Source organism: Sciurus carolinensis, chromosome 1, assembly GCF_902686445.1.
Source record: "Sciurus carolinensis chromosome 1, mSciCar1.2, whole genome shotgun sequence".
NCBI lineage: Eukaryota > Metazoa > Chordata > Mammalia > Rodentia > Sciuridae > Sciurus > Sciurus carolinensis.
In genome coordinates this window covers 50,668,404-50,681,896 of record NC_062213.1, presented here as the reverse complement: position 1 = coordinate 50,681,896, position 13,493 = coordinate 50,668,404, and the positions used below count along the sequence as shown (strand labels likewise).

Sequence of the window (13,493 nt, the reverse complement as noted above, 5' to 3'; positions counted from 1 at the left end):
TTGTGCTCCTACACAGGAACACTTCCAGGCACCAGGCATGCTACAGTCATGAAGTCAGGGACCCCAATCTCAGTCATTGTTGTCCCATTTTTGCTATAATGCATTATACTCTTTCTTAAATTGTCATTTAAGAAGTTTATATATACTGATTTCTGAGTCCATATGAACATTAGTTAACACAGTCTAACATTATATCCAAAACAGGAATCAATCAAAGAAAGGCTGAGAGAGCTTTTAACTTTTCTTTTGTGTAGCAAAATGCTTTTACCTTCTATAATATGAACCTTTAAACAAATCAGGCTGTCAGTAACTCTTAGATATACATTTACATTTAAATTTGAAGTTCTTTATCTCAGTGTAAAAAGTAACAAATTTTACACGTACCCCATTGATAGCAGGTCCTATAATAGAACATTAAATGATAGAAATTGATCCCCAATAAAATTTACTCTTTATAAGCTTAAAATTACCATTACAGACAAGTTTATCTGGAGAATAGCAGCTCGATAAATTTCCTGCTTTAAAAACTTGTATACCTGAAAAATATGAACACATTTAATATACAACTAGAAACCATTTTACAATTACCTTGACACTTTTTTTCTTACCAAATTTAGTTTTTTTAAAGAAAAATTTAGACTCTGTAACACAGTACAATACTTTAACAGTTGTTTAACCATAATTGTATACACCCCAATTTTTAAGACTAATTGTTCTAAAGAATAAAACTTAATAGACACAAAGTTAAGAGTAAATTAGTGTTTCTAAGAAATCCTTGTTATTTTACCATATAGATTAAACTTTGGTTTATATCAGAACATTAGTATTTCACCTTAGGAAAACCTTAAATAGCTTTAGCTGTCTCACATACATACAACCAACTTAGTTACACGCAAACTTGTTGAAACTTGCCCTTTACATACACAGACTTTCTTAGCACTTACTTAGACCCTCATGTATTTCATCATACAAGCACTTTCTTACCCAGAAACATTTCCTTTTTCCTTTTACTAAATATATTTCCATACCCAGAACCTTTTATTTTCTTTTTCCTATTTGTTGACCCCTTTTTGTTCACATTCTGAAACAACTCTTATGAAATTTCTGAATTTAGATAAATTGCTCTATTTTAATAAGATTAAATAGTTTGTTGTTTATAGTACTCTAATTGAAACACAGTTGAAACTTTTGGGACCCTTTGTATATAGAATTCCACTTGTTAGGACATAACTCTTAGTAACTTTGTTTTTAGTTTAGTGATGACACAAAGCAAGTTTAAACCCTTTTATTTACCAACCTATGAAAACACCAATAAGGTTTAAGTATGATACCCCATGGAATTTGAGGAGTTAAGAGTACCTGATGTTATTTAACAATGAGCATTTTAATTTTGCAAATTAATCAGATGTCACCAACAAACACATTTGAGTAGTCCCATACATGTTAACTCTAATTTACTTATTCTGTAAAAACCAAGAAAGCAGTCAAGTGTCCTGAACAGTATTTGCTGTCTCTTTCCTGTTGAAAAAAAAAGTCCTAGGAACAATTGATATTAGACATTTTATTAACATCAATATTTTATTTGCTTGACCACCTAGAGACTTGTGAGTTATTTTCAAAGACATTTTACTTTCATTAGTTTACCCAATTTGAATTGAACCTTTAAATTACGTGAATTAAAAGTATTTGGATCCATTTTAAAAAATTTAATTTTTATGCGCGCTTATATTTAACACAAAACTAAAGGCCTTGTAATATTCATCTCCATTGCAATGTAGCAGATGTTTAAAAATAACTCGAGTTGGATAAAAAGAACTGATCAAAAATCATTAACCTAGGTCTGTAGGATCGAGGGTGAGACTCAGAGGGGTCACCATGGATTGCCCCATTTCAGTCTTGCTGGTAAAAAAAGGAATTTAAGAAACAGGCACACAAGAAAACATAGACCAGACAACAGATTACAAGCGCTGCGCGTCTTGGTCGGAGAGTGCAAGCCCCTCCGGCCAAAAACAAGTCCCGACGAATCGAGCACCAAACAAGTCCCGACGGATCGGGCACCAAAACCCCTAGGACGTCTCCCAGGGTAGCAGGAGAGAAGTCAGAGTTCGTCAACTCCCTCTCAGACTGCCCAAACTACAAATGGAACACGCGTGCCCCTACAAAGTACAATCGCTGCGCTTCAGAACGAACAAGACAAAGCAACTACACAAGACAGACAAAGACAGACAATAACCCCCTGCTGGCCAGCTTAACTTACCTCCCAGAGTATTTGGCCGTTCCTCGGGCAGGGGTTTGGGGTGTCGAGGGGAAATCTCGGTGGAACCTCCAAATGAAAGACCCTCAGACCCCCTGTCCAAGGAAGAACTCACGTGATCCCTGGCTGCAAAAGCAAGAGGCAGTTTATTGATTACACAGGCGCCTGCGGGTGCACAGCAAAACCTCAGCCGGAGCTTCGGTTATGTGGCACACCGGGCTTTTTGGGGTACAGGTTTTTATAGGGTAAAGGGGCAGGTTTTGCGCGCGCGGTAAGCAACAGGTTTCCTATTGGTTATTTTGAATCCAGCACGTACACAGCACATAGGTTACTTGAAGGGTAAGGTTATTATATCCCAAAAAAATCCACAATTATTACTTGGTATTCTTGGTATTTTTATGGTTCCTGGTTCCCGCTTATCAGTTCCTGATTGTTCAGGCACTCCCTGGGACCCGATGATCTATGCTTTCCCAACCGCCCTATTCTTTCTTAACCTAGTTATCAGTTTAATGACCTCCAGGTAGGCCGTGCAACCTTCCCAGGGGGGGGTTTGGTAGAGTGTCCTAGGTCATGGGTTTAAGACAAAGAGCTGGGGCCTTTCAGAATAACTTACTCAGAGTTCACCTACTTAATTACAGAGCTGGAATTTCTAACAGCACCACCTAACTTATGTTCTCTGAAGTTCATACTGTACATGAAAGCAATGAAGGTGATGTTGAAAATGTGGGGTTGGGGGAGAAGAGTTACTTAACTAGGTGTGAAAGAGATTTGTAAGGAAATCTCACGGAACCACGCCAGACATGGGAAATCACATAAGGGAGTTTATTAAGCAAACAGAGTGTCTCCCTGCAGGGTAAGAGAGAAAATGAGAGGAAAAGAGAAAGGAAAGAGAAAGGGCGCACACTAGAGAGAGTGTGAAAGCCAGGAGGATAGAGAAAAGTGAGGAGGACAGACAGAAGAATGGGGAAAGATGGCGGGGAAGCTATGGTAAACAGTTGAATTCCGCGGGGCTAACAGGGGACCAATATTGGAGAAGGATACTTGCAAGCTGACAGATGAACCAATAGCTAGCTAGGATGTTCACAGATTGACAAGTGGTTGGGAGGCAGGGAAAATGACTGCACCTGATGGGTGGGGGAGCAGCTTTATACATTACAAGATTGATCTTCGTGGAATACAGAAGGGTCTACAGATAAAAAAGCAAAAAAATTGCTTCCAAATGTAACTATCAGGTACTGAATTAAGAGTAATTTTTAGGAGCTGGGGATATAACTCAGTTGGTAGAGTACTTACCTTGCAAGCACAACGCTCTGGGTTCAGATCCCCAGCACCACAAAAAAAAAAAAAAAGAGTAATTTTTAAAATATGTGATTTTGATTTCTAAAACATTTTTGTATGTGGCAAAAACTTTTAAATTAGGATTTTTTTTTTCTAGTGGAAAAAGTGAAAGAACAATTAAAACTTTCCTTGGAAAACAAGAATGGCATTGTGCAAACTGGTGAATTGATAGTTGTGCTTGATGGTTTGGTGATTGAGCAAGAGAATCTAACAAACTGCAACTCATCTCCGACTAGTAAGCTGACTTTATGTGTTTTTAAAATTTAAAGAAAAAAATTGGCAAGGAGTATATAAAAACCTAGTTTGTATATTTCTTCTTTTTCAGTAGAACTACAGCAGAATGGTGACGCCTTGCATGAAAATGGAGAGCCTTCTGCAAGGACAACTACCAGGTAGAATATTGATGTGATATAACATTTCCCATGCATGATGTTTTAAATCTTAAACTTAGTTTAGGATTTGCCACATAATTGAAAAGCTTACATGTAAACTTGTTATTTGTTGAATGCTTGTGAACATTGCTTTATAAAATAGTGTTTTACTGAGATATAATACACATACTATAAAAGTCACCCTTGTAAAAGTACCCATTTCAGTGGAGTTTAGTATATTCACAGGTTACCCAGCTATCACTATAACCAAAAGCTCAGTCCTTATCCCTGATGCCAATTCAATAAGGAGGACACAGTTTTGAGAAAAAGAAAAGGAAATTTCATTACTTTGCTAGTAAAGGAGAAATACAGGGGACTCCTGTCCCAGAGGCTATGATTCTGCCCATCAGGAGAAATGGATTTTAAAAGAGCTCTTCAAAGGCTACATTCCAGGTGTGCCCTGACAGGGGCTCCAAAGGCATCCTGATGGTATGTTAACATTCACTTGTTAATTTGGTAGATACTCACTTCCTAGATCTTCTGGCGGATGTCTCCTTCCTGCCAGATATCGCCTTCCTGTGGAGCACAGATAACTCAAGGTAATCTTTTTCCCTCCCCCCCAGGTTAGGGAGGGTGAGAGGGTCATGAGGAAAAGGAAAACATGTCTCTCTTAAAAATAAGCCTCAGAGCTATATTCAAAAGGGCAAGTGAACCACTGTTGCATCACCACAGGTTTCTGAACATTCTTATCACCCCCCAGAAGAAAGGGTAGCTGTGAACAGTCACTCACTTCCCATTCCTCTCTCAGCCTCTGTTATCTGGGAATCTACATTCTCTCTCTTTGGATTTTTCTGTTCTGGCCATTTCACATAAATATTCATACAATATATGAAGTTTTTTAAAAAATTTTTTGATTCATTGTACACAAAAGGGGTACAACTTTCATTTCTCTGGTTGTATACAAGGTAGAGTCCAACTGTTTGTGTAATCATACTTAAAATAGGGTAATGAAGTTTGTCTCATTCTCCTGTCTTTCCTTTTGACTAGCTTCTTTTACTTAGCATGTTTCAGGGTTCATTTGTGTTGTAGCATGTGTCAGTACTTCATTCTTTTATAGAAAATGTCTTTAAATCTGTATTTAGGGATTTTGTATTGATAAATAGAGTCAGATATTGTGGAAAACCTTATTACTGTCTTATTAATACCGCCGATTACCGGTGACAAGTTCTGCTCCCTCTAATGTTGAAGTTTGAACGCTAGAGAAGCACACCAAGGCAAGCATATTAAGCAGGTTTTATTTAAAAGTAATAATACAGACTTCTCCCAGGAGGGAGAAGGGGGCCATGGCTGATGTTCTAAAGTCCCAAGAAGTGAGCGCACCCTACATCTTTTATAGGTTAAGGTCTCTTTTGTTTTCCAGTTCTCTTCCCCCCTTATCTCTCCTTCCTGCCTATGTGACTAGGCCTGGTTTTGCAGGTGAGAAGGGATGGGGCAAGGGGAGGGCCAAAGTGATTCAGCCAGGCAAGGGCCCAGGGGGTATTAATTAGCAGCTCCTTGCTTGCAGTCCTTGATAAAGGCAGGTAAATTTGGTAATCAATGGACTCTGGAGATCTTTTTGATACTACATTCTCCCAGGGGCATTCTCCAACTTCCTGAGGCAGATGGCTTTCCTGGCTTTTGTTTCCTCAATTGGACCCCATCCCCTATTTCTACACTAACTGCCTGTCACCAATTCTGGCTTCATTATTAAGAATTGGCATTCTCCTGTAGATTATGGTCTTTCTCTAAAAACCATCCTGCCATTTCAAAAGCTTCCTGGCATTCACATTTCATGACAATTAAGAGGATTCTTTGGCTGAAGTATCTAAATTGCAATGAAAGTGAATAATAGATCAATATTTTGGAATTAAAGCCTGAAAATATAGAAATATATTACTATAAATTGACTAGATATATTTGAGAAAGTTTGTTGGTATATGATTAAAGTATGATGTTTATTACTCTACAAAGTCATTAATAGCATTGCTCCTAAATTGTCATTAAATGATTCTCATAAAAGCACTTGAACAGGTAAGTACACCTTCTAGAATGTATATTTGCCTTAAATATATTTGTTATCCACATTATAATTTACATTGAGAAAATTAATGGCAAAGTGGACAACAATTAGGTTGATTAAAATGTATTAGAGTGTGAAATATGTTTTTTAATATTCTTTGGAATTTAATTTTAGATGGACAAACTTGAATTGCTACTAATCTAAAACCTAATATTATTTATTCCATAGTAACACATTTGAATTAAGGATTATTTCTGTAGTACTAGGAGAATTACACATGGGTTCTCTTATTTACATCCTGAATCACTGATTCTCACTGTGTAGCTGTGGAGGGGTGTACAAATCAGAATCATTTGGAAGCTTTTTTCAGTACCTGTTCAAACTTTCTAAATACATCTTATAGGTTACAAGGGAGAGGAGGATATAAGAGATACCTATTGAGTGCCTGTTCAGTACCAGACCTTAGCCCAAGCACTAAGAGTACCAGATCAGTTCCCAAGAAATTTACATTATGGTGGGATACAGGCTGTTATTAGACTACAGAATAAATAAATAAACTAACTAAATAGTGATAAGACCTGTAAAATCATTGAGATAGGATGGAGGTTACAGAAATGGAAAAGAACCAGTTTCAAAGAGAGAGATTAGGGAATTGTCTTTGAGAACGTCTCATTTGAGCTAAAATTAAATTAGAAAGCCAAGAAAACTTTCCATATAGAACTCTTGAGGGTAGAGCATCCCAGGCAGAAAAACAGCAAGTTCAAAGGCTTCAAGTTTTTTTATAGTTAACTTACGTTCTACAGATTGTTTTAACTCTAGAGTGTAATTAACCCTTTCTGAAAATCTTCTCATTATAATTCTGCTGCCTGGTGTATAATAATTTGAAATACACATTTGAAGACTTTTCATCATGCTTTTCATACTTAATAAAATTGCTGAAGTTTATTTATTGCAAGGTGAGCAAGGAACTTGGAAAGAAATAAACATAGATGGGGTGGGAAATGTGATTTTCAGAAGCTTTTTTGATGATGGTAAGAAACCTGGATTTTATTCCACATTTTTTTTTTTTTTTTTTTTTTTTGGTGCTGGAGATCAAACTCACGGCCTTGTGCTTGCAAGGCAAGCACTCTGCCGACTGAGCTATCTCCCCAGCACTCCACATTTTTAATCCCTAGATTTAAGCAGGAAAGGAACAAGATCTGATTTTTATTTTGAAAACAACATTTAAGCTGCTTCTGGATATAAGGTGTCCTATGTATTTGGAAAAGCTCTCCTGGCCACTTCCATGATATTTCCAACTCCGGTCCACTGCCAACAGGATTTAAAATGTTTGATTTTGTAGTTATAGTTTTTATTTGTTTATTTGCAGTTAATCTATATACCATAAATTCTTATAATTCTGGGATATAATAGTTAACTTTCTATGATCATCATATACTCATAATTTTAGTGTCTAGAACTAAATACTTTGTAATGAATATTTAGACATTTCAGCTTATTCTTCATTATTGAATAAAATTATAAGCTTCAAATTTGTTTTTATAAATTTCATGAGTTTTTTTTTTTTGAAACTACATTCAGAGCATTAAAAATAGGCTTATATCCTTAGACTGAAATATTAAAATGTACAACTGGATCATTATTTTGAGGACCTGAATTCATTTGGATTTAGTATATTTTTATATTAGTATTTTTTTTGCCTGCTAGTATTGAAATACTTAAAACTGAAAATAAACTTTAGTGGTAATAAAAGTAGGCCATAACTTTGTTAATCACTCTTAATACCTATCTCTTTACTTGAATGTTAACTCAGTAAATGTTTTTCATGAAAATTCTAATGAAAAGTCATTTAATCATACTTAAGTTATTGAAGTAAGACTTTTTCTTTTTAAAGGTTGGCTGTTGAGAGTAGTAATGGAATAGATAATCATGTACCTACAAACACTGTTGTCCAAAACTCATGCTGTTCGTATGTAGTTAATGGAGACAACACACCTTCATCTCCATCTCAGGTTGCTGCCAGACCCAAAAATACACCAGCCCCCAAAGCACTCATATCTGAGCCTACTAATGACACTGGTAAGTGTTGCTATTTATGACACATTGTTTAAATGCAAACTAAATTAACTTTGTCTATGCTTATACTTCCCTTATTGTGCAGTCTTTCTTAATCTATTCTGTGATAGTAAGTTTTAAATTATACTTCCTGAATATTTTCTGAATTTAAAATTTTCTAGATTATTTAGGAAGACATTCCAAAAATATATTAGAGATAACAGCACATTTTACTAAGTGAATGCTTTTGTGATAGCTATATTCTTGGGCTTTATGCCACAAAATACCATTTAATTCATGATATAAAATATGTTTCTGAAGGAACTTTAGTGAAGCATTGATTTAGTAATGAATGATTTCTTTAATTGTCTTTTAATGTATAAGTGCTTCTTTTTATCCTTATTAGTACCTAACATGGGAAAAAAAAGTACTATGGTTTGATAGAACTATCAGAAAGTTTTATATTTCTTCAAAGTAAGAATTACTCTATTATAGAAGAAGTATTTAAAGAACATTTTCTTTCTAATCTTTTTTGATTTTTCTGAATTGACAACATAATATGAACCACATAACATGGTCCCTTATTCCAAGAGCAAATACAGTATGAGTTTCATAGAACTCTGCTTAATATTCTCTATCTTCAGTGTAGAATGATTTATCTTCATATACAAGTCAATTAAAAATCATTCTTTGGGTAGTCATAACAACACATTCTAAATACTCAGTTTGCTTATGGATATTTGCTTAATCTTGAAATTAAATTTTGCAATTTTAAAAATACAGTTTGAATTAATAGCTGTACAAAAACCAGTAACTTTTTTTTTTTTTTTTTAATATCACATAGTAAAAAGATTTATCTGGATGTCAGAGTTCTTCACAAAAAGGCATGAAGCCAATGCTTTTTAGTTGGGAAAGCTTTTTAAGTTATCAAATAGTTATCCACACTAAAAAAACAAAAACACAAAAACATGGAGAAAAAAATCCTGTTATCCATTTAAAAATTTTATATTTTAAGCAGTGTAACTTCCTTGTGAACTCTCAAAAGAGGTTGTAAAACAAAACAAAAAACAAAAAATCAAAACATCTTTCATCCTTATGTGACCAAATGAATGACTTGAATTATTATATGGGTTTATCTTTGGATTCAGAATGATTAGCCAGTTCCATTCTTTCTGGCAGTAATTAGATAACAGGGCCACTTATTAATAAGTCCACTCTTGATTAATGAAAAGAATAAAATGGAAATGTTGAATGTACATTCCAGAAAGGATTATATCACCTTCCTATGTCCTTCTTGTCATCTTCCTTCATTTAAAGTATTTGGAATTTGATGGGTTAGCTCTTATTACTAAAACATTTAGCTATTTGAATAGATCTGTGAAAGTATCCTTCCACCATTACTTTTAGTTGTATGTTTTAGCACTTGGGTATAGTCAGGTGTTGATGTAAAAGGGGGAAGGAATTAACTAAGGCTCTTCTCATTGTAGGAATCTCATATAAATTCTCTAGCATGTCAAATACTTTTATAGACCCTTTCAATGGGGAGTAAATTCACTTTTTACATTCCTCTCTTACTTATCCTTGCCTGGAATTTCAAGGTAAAAATAAATTCTCATGTGAAGAACTAGAAATGAAAGCTCTGTCATAACTAATTCCTATGATATTCATAATAATCATAGGGTAATCTAGGGTATCTGAATAAAAATAATGATAGCTAACATTTGTGTTGTACATGTTTTATACACTGCATATCCATGAAATGAATTAGCTCTCACAATAACTCTTTGCAATAGATATCAATATATTCCTCTTTTCTCTGACAAAGAAACTAAAGCACAGAGAGATTATAACGAGGAAGTAGAAAAGCTGTGACTAACATCCAGCTTTGAGGCTCTCAACCGTACACTGCTTTCTTGTTCACTTTGATGTATGTAGTTTTTATAGTGTCTCAAAGGGGGTAATGTTCATCTTTTATACTATGATAGGCTTCACATAGTATTGCTCCAACCTTTTCATCTTCTCTGATTATTGTTGGTGTTGTGTGACAAAACAATCCAACTGCCACCATTCCGTTGGCTGGTGTACAAAGGCTTCCAGAACCTACTTTGGTAGCAACATGTAACTGATGCCTTTTGTATGATTGCTCTTCCCTTACAAGGAGGATGAATTCAGGTATCTTTTCAAGGGATGGGTTATCTATCCCTCTCTCTTTAAGATGTTGGTACAAGATGGTATTCATTTTTAAAAGTAAGGATTTTAAAGTCAGTTTTTGTTGTTGGAGTTGTGGGGTAAGGGTGGGGTGTGTGTGCATATTCTATGTGTAACGTATCTTTAATTTCCTATCTGGTACTGTAGTTTAGATGTGATTTGCCCCTCAAAGTTTCACGTGTTGGAAGCTTGACCCTCAGTGTAGTAATGTGAGAGATGGCAGGACCTTTAAGAGGTGGGACCTAGTGGTCGGAGCTTAGCTCATTGGAGGTGTGCCCTCAGAGAGGATTAAGGTAGTCCTGCTGGGACTCATAGTGAGGTCTCAGGAGAGTGAATTGGTCATAAGTGGGAGCCTGACCAGCTGGTTGCTCTCTGACTTCCTGCCTGGAAATATGATGATCCCTTTTCACACATGCTTTCCCATTTGCCATGAGATCCTCAACCAGGCTGAACTGATGCTGATGCCATGCACTTGAACCTCCCAAACTGTGAGCTAAATAAACCTGTTTCCTTTATAAAGTTACCCAAATAACAATGTATGGCCCCTAACCTGCTCTGGTATCGGTGTAATATATAATATATGTGTTATATAACATCTAAATTCTGTAAAGTAATGATTCTGGAACATACCTGACCACAAGGGTTTCAGATAAGGAATGGTAGACCAGTATAAGGAATTTAAGACATACAATACCTTTTCACAGCATTATAAATGAGTGAAGACTTTTCCCTTCCTTTCCTTTCAAATCTTGACTAAGAGGATCCATTTGACAGGTTTAGTTGGTATATATTAGTAGTTATTTTAGGCTATAATGGGAAGCAGTTGTGATGTAGTGAAAAGATTATATTTGGCTTCAGCCAGGACTGAGCTCAGTCACCTAAAATGTTAACTGTGATCTGGGAGAAATCTGCAATATTTAGCTCCTCCATTTATAAAGAGGATAGTACTCTTATTTAAATACTTCCCAGACTCTTTTGAAGATTGAATGAGATAGTAAATAAAAACCATCTACCATAGTATATATTTTCCACTTTATTCTCATACCCCTAACTTTTAGTATGAAATGAATTTTTCTACATATTATTATTTTATTAGTAGATCAGAGCTCAGTATGGTAAGTTTCATGCAGAACACGTTTTATAAATTTATTAGACTTTTTCTTGGCTTTTTATTCTGAAGAATTTTAAATACATTGAGAGTTGTAATCTGTTCAAACACCGTAGATAAGTACATTATAAAATCAAATTCAGGACTTTGACGTAGATAACCATCCCCAGAACTTGTTCACATTTTTCCAGTTCTGCCTGTACTGTGTGTGTGTGTGTGTGTGTGTGTGTGTGTGTGTGTGTCTGTAGTTCTGTACAATTTAACTTCCATTTTAACTTTTTTTATTGTTGTTTTTTGTTACCTGGGAGTTGAACCCTGGGCCTCCCACGTGCTAGGCAAAAACAAGCATTTTTCACAGAACTACATCCCCAGCCCTATAATTGCCATTACAGTTAAGATAAAGAAGCACACTATTACTATGAGACTCTCTTGTGTTCTGTTCACTTTGTAGACACACTAGTCTCTCAAGTGTGAATAGACATTTGAAGAAACTTACAGTGTATGTGCATATAGCTGTTTTTCATGTCATAGTTATAAATGGGAGTAAAAATAATATATTATTCATCTATTTTCTGTGACTGTAACAAAATACCTGAGTCTGGGTAACTCATAAAGAAAAAGGGTTTATTTGGTTCACAGTTTTGGAGGCTGAAAGTTCAAGAGTAGCCCCATTTGTGTGTGTGCGTGTGTATATGTGTGAGAGTGACAGTACTGGGGATTGAGCCCAGGACCTCATGCATGCTAGGCAAATGCTCTACTGCTGAGTTATACCTCCAGCCCAAGTAGTCCTATTTGTTTGACTTCTAGTGAAGGACTGGAGGCCAGGATGGATGACTTCTTGATAGAAGTACATACCAAAGGGAGAGATCACTTGGCCAACCAGGAAACCAGAGGTGACTAAGAGGTCAGACTTGCTTGTTTATAACAATTCACTCTCTCAGCAACTCACTAGGGTTCCACAAGACCTACCTTAAACCCTTCCAAAGTAACATCCCCAATGACTCCTCTCTCTTGGTGCCACCTCTAGTTCTGCCTCCTAGCACACTAAGGACCAAGCTTATAAGTACATCAGCCTTTGGGAGCCAACATACTCAAACCAAATGGTATTCAGACACTCCAGAGTTTCTACCTTTTTCTTATTTACCTGAAAGAACTGTTAGAATGAGGAACAGCTGCTTAGTACCATGAGATGGATATATCATAAAGTCCATATAAAACTTCTCAAAGATTAAACATGAAATTAAGGAAGTGTTTCTTGTGACTTCAAAAGTCATAATGACTGAAAGTGAAATTTGGGATATGTTCCTTAAGAAACAAAGTCAAGTTGGGTGTGGTGGTGCCACTGTAGTCTCAGTTACTTGGAATGCTGAGGCTTAAGCCCAGGAGTTTGGAACCAGCCTGGGCAACATAGGAAGACCCCATTTCTTTAAAACAAAAACAAACAAACAAAAAATACCCAAGTCAGTGAATGTGATCTATCTTGTGGAGGAGGTAATGAGATGTTTTGCAAAAGCTTCTACTATCATGCCTATCACATGATATATATATATTTATTTTTTTATTTTGATTTTTAATTGAATATCCATGTATATTCACATATATATTCCTATATATGTTTATATACATTAATATATATGTGAATATATACTAACAACAATCAAATTCCTGCTCCTACATTTTCATATGTATTCAGTTACATAATTATAAACTCAAACTGAAATAAATAATAAACATCCATTTCAAAAGAAAAATAACTACATACAAATTTATATCCACTTAAATATTTTCATGTATATTTTTACATGTATATTCATAATTGTATTCCTATAAATGGATAAAAATATTCAGTTTCTAAACCCTATTTTTCTACATTAGTCATATATCTACCAATACACTTCAGAGAAACCTCTATACATATAAACTATAACATTTTACATGAATGTACCTATGAATTTGGAGATATAAATTCATATTCACATAAAAAACCATATATTTTACATATATATGTATATATATATACTCATTTCTATAGGCATAACCCAGATTTCACACATAATATAACAATATTGCTTATCCATCAAAAATATTCATGTGTAACTG

General features: G+C 35.2%; 1 protein-coding gene across 3 annotated transcripts in view; it reads left to right on the top strand.

Moving 5' to 3' along the window:
- The window catches only part of Wwp1 (WW domain containing E3 ubiquitin protein ligase 1), a 117,248-nt gene that overhangs the window by 47,091 nt on the left and 56,664 nt on the right, over positions 1–13,493 (top strand). For 2 of the 3 annotated variants that reach the window (XM_047545722.1, XM_047545738.1), the window contains exons 6-8: positions 3,690–3,827; positions 3,918–3,984; positions 7,917–8,101. In XM_047545722.1, the coding sequence (XP_047401678.1) occupies positions 3,690–3,827; positions 3,918–3,984; positions 7,917–8,101 (390 nt within the window). The remainder of the gene's footprint in view (positions 1–3,689; positions 3,828–3,917; positions 3,985–7,916; positions 8,102–13,493) is intronic. The other variant, XM_047545730.1, reaches the window with a different exon arrangement.